This window comes from Pteropus alecto, unplaced genomic scaffold, assembly GCF_000325575.1.
Source record: "Pteropus alecto unplaced genomic scaffold, ASM32557v1 scaffold88, whole genome shotgun sequence".
NCBI lineage: Eukaryota > Metazoa > Chordata > Mammalia > Chiroptera > Pteropodidae > Pteropus > Pteropus alecto.
This window is the reverse complement of record NW_006494611.1, coordinates 6,444,649-6,465,003: the sequence shown is the minus strand read 5'-3', so window position 1 is coordinate 6,465,003 and position 20,355 is coordinate 6,444,649. Positions and strand designations below refer to the sequence as shown.

The window sequence follows — 20,355 nt, the reverse complement described above, 5'->3', positions numbered from 1 at the left end:
AAGCAGGAAATATATATCTGATTTGTATCTGTATCCTTTAAGATGTCTAGTACAGATAGATTCTCAATATTTGAAAAGTAGGCATAGTACAGATGAAATAAAAGTGTGAAAGTTAGCCAGTTGTCGGCGATGAGTGGGGAGCTCCCTACCACCACCACTCCTAGGGACCCATTTACTTGGATTCAACTTTAAAAGAAAAATGCTTTATTTGCAAGGTTAAGACATAGAGTGGTCAAGTAATTTCAGAACATATATAATCTTAAGACCTTCTGTGCTAACAGTAGAAGAGAGTGGGTGCCTTCATATTCTAGTTGGCATCATGTTTACTTTGAGAGACATTCTCTTTCTTAGAAGATCGCATGGAAAGCAAAGTATACAAAGGCAAGTAAATGTAATAAGTTTATTGAATTTCTAAATATAATAAAGTAGAGTTCTTTTACAGAAAAAAGAATATGATTTTCATATTTATTCTTATAGAGCATTGGAAAACATAATTGATAGAAAAAACTGATAGAAGGTAAATAAAAACATATTTTAATATAGTTTGATAATACATAAATACAAAATACCCAAATCACTTGCTTATAACAGGTTTTATTCTCTCATTTTCATAAGAAACCATGGGGATTATTTTGGATATGTCAGTGATGGTTCATGATGTAGTGGAGAAATGCAATTTGCTAAGAATAAAATAAATTGAAACCTATATTTTAGGAATACCATGGCTCCATCAGTATCACACATGAAAAAAATGCACGTTCCATATATATATATGTATATATATAAACATATACATATATATGTGTGTATATACAGTGTGTGTGTGTGTGTGGCGGGGGCTTTGTTTAAGTCAGGAAATATTATTCTGACTAGCAGGTGATCATAGTGAGGCTATGACTGTACTTAGTGGGGAGTTCTTGATCTTAGACACATTTAGCATAGAGAAAATATGGCTTCTCTCTGTCTCCCCCTTCTCCTCAATCTATCCAATTGTAAACACCATTTAATGTTTACATAAAACTCTCTCTCATTGTCACAATCATCAAATTGAAATCTGGAAGAAAGCTGTATTGTTTCTTTCCCAGCCCATTTTGTTTCCAAGGAGGAAAACCTCTAAATTCCCATGCCCCTTCTAACATCACACAGAGATTTTTGAACTCTTATCTAGCACTAAAATGTGATTCTCTAAAAAATAGAAAATGACTAGTGTTGAAATTGGATAAGAAAAAATGAAAAAAGCATTAACAAGAAAGACAGACTTTTTTAGTAAAGAATATCACTTTCTCCAAGAAACCAAATGATGACAACTAAAGCAGGGTGGTCCACACTCTTGAAATTATGAAATAGTAATTCGTTTCACCCTCATCCCTAGTTTATACAGTGCAGGTCCTTATATGGTAAGCAGAATGGTAGCTGACTGCAGTGGCATGGAAAGTATCTTCCATAGCTCGTTTGCCTTTACTTCTGTGAAACTGGGAGGTGTAGAAGACAACTTTGTGATTAAGAAGACGTCAAGAGCTTCCTTGGAGAAAGGCTAACTGGAGGTATCTCACTTTCCCAAAGCAGATGCATATTCAAGTGAACATGGAGCTAACTAACTTAGAAGGAAAGAGAGCGACTTGGCAAGTATAGTTTGCCAGCTGGTTGAGTCAGACGACACATTAAGAAAGATCATTTTTGGAAGCACGTTCTCCCTTCAACCCTTTTCCAAAAATCGTGCATCGTCTACCTCGTCTTATTTACCTGCACCCTCTCCTATTGTCACATCTGGGGAAGAATCCATCTTTATTGGCTGTACTGCGGTTCCATTAAAAGTATCGACAGTTATAATGTGAGTGACAGAACTAGAAAAAAAAAGTTATTAAAGAACATGTGCTACTATTTTTAGGAGTCAAAGTAAAGATGCTCTAAGGATCTGGCAAGGACATTTGGCCCCCTGAGCCTCCAATCCTCACAGCCAAGACTTTTCTTTAGTTTTCACTGATGTTAGCCTGAGAGATAAAAGGAGAAGAAATGTGCTGACATTCTAAACCCACCAATGCTTAGTTTATAAAACATACACATGATACATATCCTAATACAAGCCCTGGCTCTATTCTCTTCGTTTTTTTTTTTTTTTCCCCCGACTAAATGTTCCAATTCCATAAAGCATATATTTGTTTGAAGCAGAGTACAGAAAACCTCAGCAATATGCCACCATCCAGTAGGATATAAATACAAAGTGGCTGTATCAGCAAGGAATGCTCAGGGAATGTGTTTGCAGCCCATTTCACGGTGCCACACGAGAGGGGATATTGGAAATGAGTGACTTTCTTCCATTTGGCAAGGGTTCCTGATCTTAGCACCTACTCCTTTAGATGGTATGTTTTTGAAGGCTGCACAGTAGGACTCTGGGTACCGTGTGTACATACATATGTAAGAATAACGTTTATGTTTCTCAGAATAGGCACTTTTTGAAGGCAGTAAATCTAAAAGTAAAGTTAATAGAGCCTATATTTAGGGCTCATCTTCTCACTTTGCTGATGTGTTTGCTGAACAGAAGATCACAGATTTGAGTCAGTCTCGCAAAGAGGCCGGAGTCGGCAAATGGCTATATTCAGAGCTGGGGAAGTCTTGCCAACTCAACAGTAGCTGTTAAAAAGGCAGACTTGGAGAAGGTGCAATCGTTTTTCTCAAAGGTGATGGCACAGAAGGAGAAAAGCCTGTGACAAAGCCATGAAATAAAAGCTTGTGTGTGCAGCTCAGAGAAAATTACTATCCTCAGGCTCTGTGTCTTCGTGTCATGTCTACTTCACGGCACAGCTTTGATCCTCAGAAAGTTTTCCCTTCCTTTCTTGAGGTGTGTCTCATAATTGCACATATTCCCAGAAGAGAGAGAGAGAGAGAGAGAGAGAGAGAGAGAGAGAGAGAGAGAGAGAGAGAGAGAGCCCCAAATCTATTAAACTAATGATAAAAGTGAAGTTTAAAAGACAAAAACCAAACAAAATACAAAGTAATTCTTTGCATAGATGACATGGTAAAAGTTCAGTACTACATTCAGTTGTAACAGTTTTGCATCTAAGTTCAAACTTTTGCTTAAGGCACATTAAATCACATGATAATTTTATTCATGCTGGAGAATCAGACAATCAAGTGTCGCCTTTAATTTTATTTGTGTTTTGATAAATTTCCCCCAAAAGAATGAAGGCACAAATTAGATGTTTAGGGTGAAAACATTCTGATTTTGCAACTACTTCATTTTAAACTATTGGTGATAAGATTTAGTTTCCAGGGTTCTAAATCTCTTTCATTAAGGACACACCTCAGTTCAGACATTTTAGTTGAGTTAGAAAGCTGACACGGTCTACACCAGTTTCAATTTGCTACCTAGTAGGGAGGTCTAAGGCACTTTAACTCTTTTTGGCAATCTCACTCATATATGTTGATGTACTTCACATTCAACTAAGCAGAAGATATTAATAAAATGCAGACATTGCTCAAATATCAACTTGCCTTTCACTATTTGAAAGTTAAAATATGAGGTCATTCCCGTTGTTAGGATTCGAATTATAAAAACCCCTTTTCCTTTCAAAATCTGTTTGAAGGAATGAAACACGTTGGCAGATACATCATCACCTGACTAGGCTATTCTTCTACTTCTGGTTTATTATCATTACTAAGTGATCATCAACTGTTACCCAAAGAGAAAAAGAGATGAGGAGATACTGGTTTTTTCCTCCCCTTATACACATAATTCTCCCAAGAAAAAAAAAAGAAAGACAAAATGTATCTAAGAAAAACTAGCTCTCACATTTTCTAAACTAGTTCAAAAATGGAGTTAAATAATTTAGTGAGGAAAGACGTTCAGGCTTAATATTTACTCTCACCTGATGGAGGAAATGGAGTTAAGAAAGTAACTACTAATCCTATGCCTCAGTGTGAAGCAAAGCAGGCACCGAACAAAGTGGCAACACAATACATCAATAAGAACAGCCCAAGAATAGTTCTTTACTCTTTTCCTAACAGATAAAAACACGAAGAGCGAATCAAGCAAGAGAGATAAATACATTAGTTTCCACCCTCACCTCAAATTGCTTTGGAATATTTTAAGATATAAATGGATTCAAACAAAATTTAAATAACTTTCTCTTTTCTTTTTTGGCAGCCACAAAAATGGGTCAGGTCTAGGAATTATTAATTTTCTGGCCTGAAAAACCCAAGTGTTTAAAAATAAGATTTCTTTTTGAAAGATCAGCTTTCTTGGAAGATGTTTGTGTGTGTATGTGTATGTGCACACTCGTGTGTGTATGCATGTGCATGAGTGTGTGTTTTAAAGACAACAGTATTGTATTTTACTTAAATACGGAGAACTATATTGTGTAGAATGGAGGAAGACAATTTTTTATTGATAATTTTCTTTACATTATGTAAAGCTAAGTCAGGATTTGTGGCTCCCTTAATTTATTTAGAGGGCTGCGTTTTCATATTCGCTGCCTCGCTGTCTTTTTATTTCCTTTAATAAGATGTCACAGGTTCCACCCAAGTGAGTCTCTGCTCAGGTGCACTCACCTAGATAATTTTGAAAAGTTCTCCAAATGCTTCTTCTATTAATCTACTCCTAGGTGGGGGTACTCCATCTATTCTACAAGAATCGTTTTCTACTCCATCAGCCATAACATTTATCAAACCTTACAGAAAATGAAGCACCTTTTCAGACTCTAAATGTTGCCATCTCAACCAAGGTTACTATTCTGCTGGCTCCACTGGCCCCTCCTGTATTTCCTAGGCGTGAAGATTGGAAAGAGGCGAGAGGCCATTTGTTATTTAACTTGGCCCTCATTAATCCCAGGGGATAAGCAGATGGATGATAAGACCAGCTTGATGGATGATAGACTCTAGGGAGGGAAAATGTCTAGAAAGCTTATTAGATAAAATCATTTTAAAGATTTTCTGCAGTAGCTTTAACTCAGATGAAGAAAGAATATTTTTCGATCAGTTCACAGATTTTAACTGAAAACCAAACGAGAGAAATGGGATGAAATAAAAAAGCCAAAAGAACACATCAAAAAGCATGGCTTCCAGAGGGACACAGTTCAAGAGAAGGTACAGAGAGTTGTTGAACTGTCATGTACAGCGGCTTCTGGGATAACACAGGGGCTTCCCCAGAAGTGCCCTGGAAACACACAGTACCAAAGTCCCTGTGACAGCACACACAAATCACAAAATCAAAACAGCCCCCAAAGTCTGGCCTATCCAATGGCAAAGGCCAAATCTCAGCATCGCAACCAGCATTTATTCACAGATGTTTCGAGGTCATGGATTGGTGCGCTGGTTTGGAAATGCATGATGCAGTGACATATAGTTGGTGTGCCTCAATCAATGTGAACTGAGAGAATAATATGTATTATTTACCTACAGCAGTTTTTGCCTCTTGTGGAACATACATCGTAGTCCAGAGGAGAGACACTTGTCTTAAGAATCAAGTCACCCGGGCACTCCACTGAATTCTAAATGATAGGATCTTGGTTGATATTCTGAACTTCACAGTCCCAGAGAGTTTTTCAGTTAATATAAAGTAAACCAACTATCTCTGGGGAAATTTGCTGCCGTGTGCTTCAGTGCCACAGTTGTTTGTTCTTGGTGGTGGCCTTTCACCACCAACTTCATTACAGTGCTCAGCAGACAGAGTACCTAGTAATTTCCCCACAAGATGACACAATATGCACGCCAGCTCTAAAAGGTCTCCAACAGTGCACACGTGGATTTACCATGTGATCGTTAAATGGTCTATGTGAATTTCCTTGGATGCCTTTGAACAGGGAGCATTTTAGCCTGTGAGAAACATACTTGGAGCTCTGAGGTATTTTATGCCCCAAGACTGGCATTGGAGAGAGCACTGGGCTTGTGAGACCAGGGGCCATCCCTGAACTGCCACTTACCAGCTGTACGGTTCTTGGCAAATCACTTAACGATTCTGAGCCTCAGCTTTCTCTTCTAGGATAGGGCTATTAATAACCTTCCTCCCCGGGCTGTTTTATGTGTGAAAGCAGTCTGTAAGCTCTCTTAGGAATTATTATTTTAAACCACAGAAAGCCACCCCCAGGTCTGGCCCAGGAGACTGATGACAGGTTCTGCTGATAGGACTCTAATTCAAAACGGGTGGAAGAAGCCGCAAGCTTTGTCTTTCCAGAGACCAAGAAATACTGTTGAAACTAAATAGTAACCCAGGGCAATAACAAAAGCATTTATACCTTTTCTACATAAAACTGTAACACAGTATAACCCTTTCCCCCAAGAATGATTTCCTTTCACATAGAACTGGTCAGAGTAATGACTTTTAACAGAACCTTGTCTTTTGCTTTTGACTTTTTCCTTGTTTGAAGTGGAGATCACATACTGACATTTCCCAATATTTTTAGGTCATTATCAGCAGGTCAGTTAACTGGAGTGTATTGTTCATGGGACATTTACTGGGGGAAGGCACATAGCTATATAACAACTGGGAATAGTTTCTTTTGAATGAGAGTAAAAACAACAAAGAACTCATAAACTCTGAAACTTGATCCTCAGAATATCCTTCAGACTATTTTTAAGGATGTTTAAAGATTAGTTTAAAAAAAATTTAGCTAAAAATCAGTTTTTTAAGTAATGTGTTGCCAAAAACAAAACAAATATATTTCAACGGAAAATGGATGATGGAAGCAACATTTTGTTTTGTTGTAAATATTAGTCTTGTGTGGCCCCAAGGAGAACATAGGCCACAAAGACTGGTTCTCTTTAAGAGTGAGGGGGAGCTTAAAACAAAGTATGTTGGAGGAAATGGAAGACCTTAAGGAGCTCTTTCATGCAGGTGATGTTTAAGCAGAGTCTGGGTTATCACTTTGCAATGACTCTGTAAGGGGATTCTAACACTAGGTAGAATAGGTGACTACAGAGCCCTTTCTAATTGTGAACCCAGAAGCAATAAGAAAATAGGGGTGCCTTGCTAATTCTCTTGCAGGGGTTCAAAAGACAGGTGTGTTTGCTCTAACAGTGGAGTATGTAGCTATGAGCCAATCAGAATGCACATTTTGTATGTTACAAATGAAACTTCCTGTTCATACTGTGTTGTATCACATTTTGGCAACATCTTCCAATTCTGAAGAAATGAAAAAGCAAGTAATTGAATTAGCTTTCCTTTAGGATTTTTACTTCCCAATGTCCTCAATATCTGGAAGCCTTTTCTCCTGCTAAGAAAATTCCAGGATCTGTGATACTTTTCAAGCAGAGGGTTTTCTCTGAATGCAGCCTCTGCTTTCCTGTTGTTTCTGGTGCCTTAAATATTCTTTCCTTAACTCTAAATCAAGTCAATACATCAATTCAAGATTTCTTACCAAATTTCTCTCCTCTATGAAGTCTTACTGATGCCAGTGGGAAGAATTACTCTTACCAACACTATATTCCTATGGCATACCAATTAAACCTATTGGATCTTATTGCAGTTGGCTTGAGTCAAAGTTACTTAGGGGCTGATTCTCTTACGGTGATTATTAAATTAAACTAATGAGTAAGGGATAAAGACGTTAAGACTAAAGAGAAAATATACATTCCTAAAAATAGTTCCTGATCAATCATGTAGGAAAGCTGCTTACTTAGTCTAAAATGCAGCATCTCTGGGTACAAACATTTGAACACAGAAGAATGGAAGTAAATCACAAAACCAGCCAGTAAATACTTATGTCGAACCTATAAAGTATCCAGGACTCTTGCATATTCGGTATGGGAATATGGACAAGAAATGTCTTATTCTTGAGAAGATAGGGACAAAGGGAAAGGGCTGAGGAGACTATAAAGAAGTGGGCGTCTAATGGAGATGGCATATGTATTAGCTCACTTCTTGTTTTCAGAATGACTTTGGTTTTGGCAACATCAAAAACAGTATAGGGCACAGAGTAAGAGGATGGTTTTGTATGCTTGGGAGGTATATCCTCATCTAGCATTCACTCTCTTGGGTCTGAGTCCTTGGGGGAAATACCCACATTGAATATCAGTTTCCTTAGGATGATTCAAATTCCATTTACTTTCAACCTTGAAGAAAGTATTTTTACTTAGCCTGACGCAAGGTGATTGCTATGTTTCATAGAGTAGATTAAAGTAAAATTAGAAAATATTTTTAGGTCCAACTGTTCAAAGGAAAAGCAAAAGGTGATTGGACTTGACGTCATGTCAATAAAAGAGGAAAAGCTGAAGCAGTTATTGATATCTGACACAGAAGTAAAGATTTAGAAATTAGACTTGTTTTACATAGCTTCAGAGCCAGCTTTTTGTTTAATATGAGGAAGAACTTTTGTAGAAAAGAGTTGCCCTGATGGTAGAATGGACTACCATGAACAATACTACATACTGGCCGGGTCTAAGAAGATGTGGGATGGTGACATGTCAGGAAAATAACAGAGATTCAGATCCTTAAAGGGTCACAATTCCGTTTGTCTAGGAACAACACTGGTGTTTGGAGTCAGCTCATAGTCCTCTACACTGGTGGTGTACAATACAAGATGACAGAGCAACACCTGTCTCACTCTTGGTAGATCATTCTACTCCTGGGGTTGAGAACTGAATTAGAAGTTATGTTCAGTGCAAAGTTGACTAACTTCATTTGTGAGTCATTTAATAAAGCTTCTATTTGGGTATATTATGTAAATGTCTATCAGAGTTAGACGAAGGAAGTTTTCTCTTGACTCTAAATGGATGGGTACCTTAGAAAATTAACAAAGTTATGGTCATGCAATGGACCTAGCAGCAGCTCTCATTTTACTCTGTTCTGACAAAGGAAAAGTATATTTTATCATAGTGATTTTTAAACATCTCATAAACTTGGAAATATAAATATTTTACCTGTTTATACAACTATAATTGCTTAGACTGCCCCTTCTATCAACTTCCTCCTCCTCCTAAATCTCACTCTTCTTGGGAACAGGTTAAAAAACAACAATTGCCTACATATAAAAGTGACAGACTCACTGAGACTTTAATTCTTGGTAATTTCATTTATGTACTGCATTAAGTATGTTTTACTTTCTTCATATGTGACCCTCCCAAAAAAGGAAAATTAGTGTCAACCCTGTGAAAACTTGTAAAAAATGGAAGTGAGGATAGAAACTCAAAAGAAAAACATGTTCCCAGAATTATAAGCTTCTCCTAAACAAACAAACAAAACAAAGGGCATATATATTTTTTTTATCTGTATTAGCTAGAGTTCAAAAGAATCTCACACCCAAATTTTAACAAAATGCTGCAATGAGAGATACAGCTTTCTTGTTCTCAGTTTGCTTTTTATAAACAGATTATAGGTTTGTAATCTGTGCTCCAGGAAAAACTCTGGTGCTGGCTTTCGCCCTGCAAAATACTGTGATTCAACTATTAAGATTTAATATCATTGTCATAGGCAAAATGCTATGTGTAAAAATTCCAGAAAGATAATAGTTTTTCCTTGCCATAAGAAAAAATTATCAAGTTTCAATGGAATAAAATAACATGCTACCACTAAAAATATCATTATTTCGTTGGTCAAAATGCTTTGGATTAAAAAATAAAAAATCTTAACCTATTCTTAGAAAGATCACTTTGCATATAGCTGAGAAAAGTAGTCATAAATGAATTTGCCAAGAAGTCTCTGATCTGAGTCCCTGATGAAAACTCATTAAAATAAAATTAAAAGACTATATTATCTCATCTTATTCTATGAATAAACACATTCTGGAAAATAAGCCCTTTTAATGGAAGAGTTTATGGATGGCATACATATTCTTGTGATTACCGTTTTTCCTTAATATAATCATAATAGCATAGGATTGTAATGCATGAATTTATTTATGGGAAGCCCAAGCAGGATAGCATTAGTAGGCAGGATGGAAAGAATGAATAAGAAAGAGAAGAAAGATGGTAAGAATGGAAGGAAGGAAGAAAGCCGAAGGGATAAAAGGAAGGAGGGAGTAAAAATTCTCACTAAATCACACAGTTTTAATTGGATAATTTTATATACGTTTGAAATAATATGCTAACAAAACAAAACAATAGCCTCATGAACAAAATTTCATTCTAGTTGTCTGTCAAATAAAAACTCAACCTGATATGTTCATGATTGTACCATGATGACTCAGAACCCGAATTCTCAACTTGTTCTATTCACTATTAAATTAAAAAACACACAAACCAAAAAACTACGACAATTGAAAAAAATGTGGATATGCTGAATGAGTGTTAAAGGCTCAAAGTGAAATCTTGTCCACATTATCTCACTAAATCAGAGTTAGAACATACATGATCGTTAACAACATCCAATACATCACCTCGTGACTATAAGAATGTTTCCCCAATTTAAAAACCCATAAGGTATTTTGAAGAAATAAAAGAGAAAGAAAATACTATTAGAATAGACTAAAATAAAGAGTTTAGACTTCTCTGGATTTTGCTGGACTTTTTGAGGAGTATATCTTTGAGATTTGGGGATTGTTATTTATGTTACAGATTCTTCAGTGGAGTATTCATAGTAGTGTAAAAATTCTTTAAAAATAAGGCACACATATATGTTGCTTTCTGATTGTCTTGCATCCAAGTGCACCAAGAGAATGATCTCAGGAAAGGGACTCGAGGAACATTTTGCAGAGGTATATCTTTTTCAGCCTACTGGTTTCCTACAGATGGCTAAAGCAGGGTATGGAACATGCTGTCATATTTCATAACACACATGTACTGTAGCTGTAGGCAACAGATGGACAATCGCTTGTTTAAACTACAAATGTGAAATACTAAGGTAGTATAGCAATATTTCTAGAAATGTATATGGAAAAAAAGTCTTTCCAAGCCAAGAGGAATGGTGAGAGGCTGTGAGGTTACATCAGTGTTTCCCTGATCTTCCTTGCAGCTGCCATAACTTCCCTCAACGCCCTTCAAAACTCGATAATGGAGGGATCAGGAGGGCAGCTGACACAGATTTGACAAGAGAAGCCCAAACCATATCAAACAGAAATAACACTGTTATTCCTGGCTGGTTCACATTAATAGGATTTTAACTAACTAGAAAAATGGTTGGAAGTTGTGTTTTCAAAGTCCTGTTTATATTCCATAAAACCCTCTACTAGAGCGCCATGGTAAAAGTGCTCTATTCTTCCTCTGGACCTAAATAAAAATGCTTGTTTAAATCTATGAGTTAGAGTTTTATATACTTTAAACATCATCATAAGTATACATGAAAAATCTTTTATAGTGAGAAAAAAATTAGTGTTGATAATTTCACTGCAGAATACAGCGGATAAAGTAATTTTGATCAGAGAAGTTGTTCCTACAGAAACAGTTTGTCAATGACCAGAAAAAGAACCCACGTCTTTGAGCTACAGAAATTTCCACCATCTCAAAGCCTTGATGGCTTATGCTGGGACACATAAGTTACTTTTGAGTTTTAAAGGCAATTTTGTTTGCACATGAGACTTCACATTGAGTCAGCATAAGCTGGGGATGCAGGCAATGAAGAAATCTGATTCTGAAATTGTCTGTAGAGCCCATGACAGAGTGGGTTTTTTTTCCCCCTTTTCCATGTCTCTCATGTCACACAAAATTACCAAATATTTGTGTTCTTAACAATTTTTTTTAAAACCAGTATATTTTTACAAACATTCTCTTATAGGTTCTATGTTTTTCAATTATTTATGAATTTAAGTGTCAACAATTAAGACAATATATCAAAAGACAATAGAATTATATTCATTAAGGTAATATGATCTTTATATCTCTGTTATAGGCAATATTTCATGTAACTAAAACAGTAAAGAGTGATTTGGCATTGTTTAAGTCAAATGATTAATAGAAAAGAAAAGAAAGTAATATAAATCTTATATTTAAGATATCCTGGAATAAACAATTGTAGGATCCTTTCCTTATTATACTTTGTGAAAGAAAAAAAAATCTAAATCTAAATATTTCTGTATATGTACGTGTGCACATTCATTATATAAAAGAATAATAAGTCTATATTAAAAGAGATTTACTTTAAAAATCTTTGGTAAAGATACTCTGAGGTCATGTGATAAAAATGCACAATAAAGACTGTAAGCAAGCAGTATTCTGGCACTGCCACAGTGATGCGTCTGCGACAGCATTTTATTATAACTTGCTTTTTTTTTTTTTGGCTTGTAAACATTCAGTTCCATAAGGACTTAACTGTAGCAAACAAGTAGAATGTTATTGCATTTTCATAGTATAAATATTTCATAAATTCTTCCTTTTTTGGCAAAATTTATAATAATATGACAGCTATTTAAGAGATAAATCCATCTCTCAATAAATTGGGCTCTTTGCTTTTGGCCTAAAGACAGTTTTTCCCAAGTGTTTCGTAGAAAACAAGTTACTGAAGAAATTCAAGCAGATTATATTATCACCCCAACTGTTTAACAGTCGGTGTTTTTTGAGGTCACCAGTATGGTATGGCCTTTAATTCGGAAGACAGAATGCAGAGATACAATCGCCATTGTATCCTAAAATTCACATGCTACTCAAAGTGAATCCCATTGTATTTCACGTAATGAGAAATTTAAAATCAAGGATAAGAGTTTTAAGGTAAGAAGAGGACAGTGGTCAAAGGAAACTTTTAAAAGCTATAACTTTGGTGGTTTTAAAACAAAACTGTTTGGTGACCAAAGCAAATGAGCCACAGATTAACTTAGATGAGCTACAGTGACCATAAGCTTAAGAATTTAAGCCTAAAAAAAAAGAATCATTTTTATAAGTATTCTTACTAAAGTAAAATAAATTTAATTGGAATTCTTGAGGCATGGATTGCAATTCAAAACATGTGTAAATAATTTTTCATTTCTGTTTTGGGTGTTAAAAATAAAAATAAAAAAATAAAGTCAGGCTAAAAAACTGACTTCATAACTTTATAACCATGAAAAAGATATTTGTGAAATCAGGGAAGGTGCACAGGGAAATGTAATTATATTTGTTATATTTGATTTCTTAAACTGGGTGTTACGTATATAGAGATTCATTATATTATTATTTATACTTTTGCATATACTTAAAATACTTCATAATTTAAAAGTATATACTTGTGGAAGATTTGAAGGAAGGTTTAAGAAATCTCAATCCAAAATAATTAGTTTAAAAAACGGCAATCTGCCATGATTAATATAGGTGTCTCTTTCTAAAAGAAACATGTTCGAACCTAATGAAATACGGTTCTACAGCTGGCAAGCAAGCATTTCACTGCCCAAAAGGGTTTGAATAAAGATTCCAGGCAGACAGTCTGCATATTTTTACCTCAGAAAGGCAATTTTTTTTTAGTGATTGTCTTTGAAAGTGTGGTATAAATGTCCCATCAATGATATGAAAATGTTTCTTGCAATACATAATGTGAGTTACGGAAGGATTAAGAGAATAATGATACTGTAGTTTCACAATCTTTTAAAGTTTTCCTGTCTTTTGAAATCAAACTAAACAAAACTACACAATTTTATTTTGTGTGCCTTGATTTGCAATTGTCAGGCAAAAAGGACCTGGGCCTGGGGAAAAAATATAATTTGAATTGTTCCTTATAGCTATCTTTCACTAGAGAAAATGTCATTTTTGGGGATCATGTTTGAATATTAGAAAAAATGTCGATATTTCTGATATGAAAAGCGGGACAGTATAGGAAATGTTATATTCTAGAGAAAGCCACGTTTGTCTGTATTATTATGTCCAGGCAGTATGGAAAAGGAAAAATCTTAAAATAATATTGTGGGATAATAATGGGCTCTTCAAACATATTCCCAAAATGCTTTTTCTAGCATATCCCACCTATTATTTCTATAGAAAAAGACTGACATTTGGATCTCTCTCACTGATATCTGTTTTCCAATGAGCCCCAACTCTAGTCACTATAGATTTTGAATTTGGATGGTTCCAAACTAAATTTGGGCTTGTTTTAATCTATGTAATTTACAGCTTAAATTCATATAAATTGTGCATTTTCCCCACAAGGGACATGACCAGTTTAGAGCAACAGAAAGATATGCTTTTCAATACACAAAGAAAGAATGGCTATCCTTTATGATCACAGGCAACGTGGAAGTGATAGGATGGAGCCTTCAAGCCTGAAAGCACCTGTGAGTTGGCAAACTCACCCAGGAAAAACTGTGTGACAGCAAATACCACACTAAAAAAAGCCATTCAACCAGATGAAAAGTGAGACAAACACAGGGATTAAAAGTTACAGGAATGCAGAAGTGAATGGGATGGAGCATAATCCGTGCAAAAATGTGGAAGTCCTTGGGAACAAAGGCCCATTAAGGTCCTACATGATTAAATGTGAAATGTGTATTTGTAAGAACTTACAAAAAAATCTCATAATCTATGTGTTTCTACAGAAAGGTTACTAGCAGATGAAGAACAGAGACCATCCTATAGCTTGTTTGCCTTTCCTCTATTTTTCTACTTTTTTTCTATTTTTTTTTCTTGTGATTCATTCTTCTCGGTGCCACCAACTAACCAGCTAAACGGGCCATTGAATTTAAAGGTCAGTGCTAGCCTTGGCGGTCAACACTCTGATGCGGGCAGAGTTGCAGGTCTTGCAGAGGATGTGTCCATCCAAAGGGTAGCAGCCTTGGTTATCTCCTTCTGACAGGAGACCACCACAATCCTAGAAAAATAGACAGATGGAAATGATGTAAGTGAGAATGTAAACTACATATGTAAAGACCAAATTCTTTAGCTTTCCATTCAAGGCTTCCGTTATGCGGCCACTTACCTATCCTCTTCAAATACCCCCGGCCACCTCTAATCCTTCCCCAGTAAATAGCATAGTATGTATTGAATGAAATTGAATTAAATATTGAAGACATACATAAAAACAGGGTAAAATTACTCTCTTAAGGTCACTTAATAGGAAATACAGGTATAGAAAGAGAAGAACTCAGAGGTCTAGGCTTCCAAATCGTACTTCTGCTCCCTTAATGCAAACAATAGCAAGAACAAGAGAAAATAAAACAAGACTATATCCCTAACCGGTAATTCATTGTTACCCTTTATCATCCGTTTAAGACTCTCTCAAAAGGAATATACAAGGGCAGGGACAAAATTTCTTGGCCATTTTCGGGCAAAAGCTAAGCTATAGAGTGGCTCCTGATAAGCTGAAGGGCCACCAGTGGGCTCTACATACTTACTTTAATTGCAGTAAGAAAATAAAATCCTGAGGTTTGTGGAGAGTAATGATTTGTTATACTTTCTAAAGGAGATATCGTGGTGTAGAGGAATGAGTGCTGGACAGGGAGACAGCCCCCTTGGGCACTACCATTAGTTCTAACACTACCTGTGTCACTGCAGGTAAGGCCGATGGCCACTCTGAACTGTTGAGAGAATCAAAGAGGATGATGGATGTGAATATACTTTGAAACAATGCAAAGAGCTCCATAACTGTAAAGAATCATATTGCTGTTGGTAGCACTTCTGAGGGTCCATTTTGGAAAGTGTTATATAACAATTAAATGTTGGCCCTTACTTTTAGAGAAAAATGGAAGTTTCTTTAGAAAAAAAAAATGAAGTACTTCATCTAGTGGTTTGTGCCCTTGCTAACTTTAGCAAAAACTCTTTTAAAAGGCCACAATTGCTCTTGCCTCACCTTTGCTGTCTACCATGACAGCAAGGAGGTCACTGCGGCTCATGTCTGCACTGGATAAATAGTGAAATTTAAGTTCAAAAAGGGTGTCACGGAGAATACAACAGCAGCAGTAACAGGTGGCACAGGCTGGGCTCCCCAGGAAGGTCGGATTTACCAAAATGAACTAGCAGATATTTTTCAGCTCTGGAGGCATTCAAGAAACCCAACAGTAGAACTAAACCAAATCTTTTCATTTCATTAGAAATAAAGAGGAACATTTCATAAATGATATAGTTTTAAGCATTTAATGAGCTTACATCTACAGTAACCTGCACAGTGTTGGAGTCATCAATGCCTTGATTCTTATAGCCAAAAGGAGCCATATGGGGCATCTAGTACAACCTCCTCATTTTAGAGAGAGGGAAGTAAGATATCCGGTGCGATGCAGTGTCCGTGGCAGAACTAGAACAATGGTCTGCTCTCTATGATAATATAATTCATAGTCCCTCCCATCCTGCAGTATTGTTTCTAAAGAAATCCTCAGCATTTTAAAGTAAGCTGAATTTGTACAGCTATCACTTAATCTGGGAGAAGGAAAAGCACATTTCGTACAACTCTTGGCACAAAAAGTCAAAGCTTATTGGTATGTGTGTGAGGGATGCTGGGAAGCTTTTTTTTCTTTGTGGCTCAGTTTCTCCATCTGTAAAATGATCTCTAAAGTATCTGTGAGCTCTTACACATTTAGAATTCAGGTCAATTTTAAAAGTGATGGCTGGACTTTGTTCCTTTTTAGTCATAAAACCTTGTGTAAAACCTAGTCGTTTTTTTTTTTATCTTTTCTCTAGATAAGGCAACTTGGGCTCTAGGACAAAACAGCGCACACCATAAAACAGGTGGCCAGTTATAGCCGAGGCAGTGGATGGAATGAAGGCGGTCTCAGAGAGCCAGCCTGGGTCTTAGGAAGATCTCCTTAGAGGGACTAGATGAGCCAATCTCAGGAAGATGTGCTAATGAGGAAGTACATATAATTCCCTCAGATAGAACAGAGAGCTGAAAACTGCTGTACTCAGGAAAGCTAGTAGAACACAGAAAACTGCTTCAAAAGAGGGCGTCTGCGTAACTTATAGAACCAGGATAAGAAAACATTTTAAAATCGTTTCCTGAATGTGGTATCCTTTTGAGATACAGATTATAAGGGAAAGACCTAGTACTCTTTGCTGTATGAATGACATGTCCCTTGGGCAAGAAACTTTCTTTGTCACTTATAGCCTGGATTACAGCTATTGTATATATATATCCATGGCATCTTGTATATAACTCTTCCCTAGCTCTTAGCAGTCACCTGAACTTTTTGTGAAGTGTTCAGTTAGTGCTTGCTAACATAATGAATCTCTATGACATGAAATTTCAACCCTCCGAGAAGAACAAATTCTTAGCCTTCTCAATGGGTGATCGTGGCATCTCTGTCCCATAGAAGTATCAGAGCCAAAGTTAAAGATTCAGTATAATAACAACAACAACAACAACAACCACCACCACTACCTTTTCCCACTAACTTAGCACTTTATGATTTACGATATACTTTAATATACAATTCTGCATTTTAGTCACACAGCCACATTTGGGAAAGTTAAGAATGAGTCCTTTTTACAGGTATGGAAATCGAGACAGAGGTAAAGTGACTTATTCAACATCACTAGCATTAAATGCTCAGGCCAGATCTAAAACATAAGTCCTGTGAACACAGGCACAAAAGGCTGTTCCAATTTAGTAATTGCTATATTTATGAAAACCTGGCTTTAATGGGTCTTTCAATGCCTGCCATGCAGGGTGTAGGGGTGCTGACCACAGACCTCACACCGGTAGCAGTGAACATGGAAATCACGATCCAGAGCCACAATCCGGACAGTCTCTTCCTGGCCCGGGGCTGGCATGATAGGCTCCTTGCACACAGAACATCGTGGGGCAAATTTCCTGAAAATGGAGGGACGATTCTGGTTAGATATCAAGCATAGACGATGACAAAGAGGTGAGACACAGAGATTAAAAGAAAAGGTATAAATCGAAAGTCAAGACATCTGGTCTGCCATTCTTGTGTGACTCTGAGCAAGTCACATGCCTTCTCTGGGTCTGCTTCTTCAACTTTAAAACAAAGGAGTTAGACTCAGTGACTGGTGAGGTCCTCGTAGATCATAAATATTGTGATAGTGGATGAGCGAGTATGTGAATTGCTTATGCGTGAGAGCATCTAGGAGCTACTGGCCATGTGGTATGTGGTACGGAATCCACTAGGGGAGAGATTCCAAACACAGACCCCGGGCTTGGGCAGGCTAGCTAGAGGGGAGGACAAAGGTGCTGGAGGTCCCTACTTGTTTCTGACTTTTGCTTCTAGACATTGTTGTATGTGTTCACCAGGCCCCACCCAGCTCTTCTGAGCTTGATAACTTTGCCTTATTCCCACTTATTAGAGGCTCTTTCTTCGAAATGTGTCTTCAATTCTAAGAATTAAACCACGAATGCCTATCTTTTCTAAATAGCAGAGGTTAGTAAGTTTAAATACTCTTTAAACCAAACTTACTATGGCCAAGTCTGTACTTCTTACATTTTGGTTGTGTTAAACTTTTGTTTGAAAAAAAATTAAAATGCTGTTAAGTTCTTTATTCTTTAAAGGATTTTAGTGCTTCTGGAGGGTATGTGTATATGAGCACATATATACATACACATACATACACAGATATGTATGATTTTGAGGTTAAACGTTGGTGAGATATTTTAATATTTCCTAATCTCCTAATATTCCTTAATATGACAGATAGCCCTAACATTTTTTTCTCATAACAGATTAATAAATTGCAAATATAGGCCATGCATCCATCTGTATCTTGTAGGGATTAGGGGTGGCATTTATGAAGGTGTGAAATGAGACATAATTAGAAATGGGCGTAGATAAGAACTGAAAAAGATTAAAAAAAAACAGACTGTGTAAGCAACTCAGTTTTTTCATGGTAAGGGTTTTAAGATTAATGATGTTAAAATTTATTTATTTGTAGTGAGATTTAAAAAGGAATAATGATAGTAATCTGATACTTTGCAGAGCACTTTATGGCTGTCAAAGCATTTTTACATACATTATACTCTATATGTACATATTAATTTTCCTGGCAGCACCCAAAAGGCATCTGTATGGCTGCAATCTAAATAAATATGAATTAAGCAGTAGATCAATTGATTGCTATGAAAGAAAAATGAAAAGGATCATGGTACAACTGCAGCAGTAATCAGAGTTGTTATAATTGGTATTTTATACAAGAAATTTATACTCGGTGGCAAAAAAAAACTGCTTTAGACTACCTGCTTATTTTTGAATCTGGGTCACTAGTAGTGAAATAAGAAGGTTTCTGGAATCAACTGAAAAGTTTCCTTTTCCCATACCCATTCTGACTAAAAATTCTCTGAGGTCAGAAGTATGTCTTGCCTATCACTGTATCCATGAGCCTTACCCAATTTCCCCAAGTAGGATTACTTACTCCTCTAGGATAAAATATCTTTCACTGCATATGGCTATTTTAGTAGGGGTTATTTGCATATCTTCGGGGACCACTAAACTGTGACCTTCCAAAAGACAGGATTTGCTCCATCTCTGAGTCCCCAAAAACAACCACTGTGACTGGTGCAGAGAGTAGAAATTCAGGCTGTATTTAATGAAATGAAGTATCTGCCATATTTCTCTATTAAAAAAAAAAATGTTACTTGGGCCTTTATGTTCAATCTCAAGGTCCTTCCTCTTTGGAAAGGAATAAACTGTATTCTTGCTGAGTAATGATTCCTTCCGACAATTGGACTAATTTCCATGATGGGAAAAAGCAAAGCTAAGAGACAGGAAATGGTTTCCACAGTCCCTACAGTGTTCCTTGGCCAGCATTTCAAAGATTGTTCAAAATCTCAGGTGGCCTATTTCAAGGTTCAGTATACTGAGCAGACAATAATAATAATAATGATAATTAACAACAACAACAAATAAACTCGATAACACATTTGATGGCTAAAAGCTACCATTTATTGAGTGCTTATTATGTGCCAAGCCCTGTCAAGCACTTGACCTTATTTTCTACTGACAGCAGCATTATGAGAAACTGTTTTTATCATTTCTACTTTACAACCACGGGAGCCAAGGCTCAGAGAGGTCTTAGTCATCTTATGTCCTGGCACATTTCTAGAAATCAACAAATGGATATTGATGAAACAAAGAAATTAATGAGAGTAATATGCCTGACAAGAAAGAACAGATAGTGGAATAAAGGCTCAACAATGAAAAGGTCAATTAAATAAGCTTGTTTTTCTGAGCTCATTGTACTGGCACTAGGAATACAGATATAAACTAGGGCTCCAGAGATCAAACTGGTGAAGAAGTTCTATTTCTGCATTTGTTCTATTAATGTATGTACACATATCCTATCATATTGCAAAAATTTAAGGTGGTTGCTGTAAAATTTCATGGATGTGTGTGTGTGTCTGTGCATGTGTATTCTTTATTACTAGTCAGATTATAATAAGTGCTATCTGCGGATGATTTACAAAACTATTAAACAAAGAGAAAGGGATGTAAATTAAAACATGGGGATAGGGAAGGTATGAGATCAGAAAAAGCTTCTTAGAGAGACAGTAATTGAATTGGGCCTTGAAAGATGGCCATTTAGGTGAAATGGCAAAGTGTGTGTGTGTGTGTGTGTGTGTGTGTGTGCGCGCGCGCGCGCGCGCGCGTGTTG

The 20,355-nt window shown here is 36.5% G+C and overlaps 1 protein-coding gene across 25 annotated transcripts in view; it reads right to left on the bottom strand.

Moving 5' to 3' along the window:
• Positions 1 to 2,090: 2,090 nt before the first annotated feature.
• Positions 2,091 to 20,355, bottom strand: part of LPP (LIM domain containing preferred translocation partner in lipoma) — a 613,522-nt gene continuing 595,257 nt past the window's right edge. For all 25 annotated transcript variants that reach the window (XM_025042205.1, XM_025042204.1, XM_015599903.2 and 22 more), the window contains 2 exons: positions 17,443 to 17,563; positions 2,091 to 14,632 (listed from right to left, as the gene is read on the bottom strand). In XM_025042205.1, the coding sequence (XP_024897973.1) occupies positions 14,504 to 14,632; positions 17,443 to 17,563 (250 nt within the window). In that variant the 3' untranslated portion in view covers positions 2,091 to 14,503. The remainder of the gene's footprint in view (positions 14,633 to 17,442; positions 17,564 to 20,355) is intronic.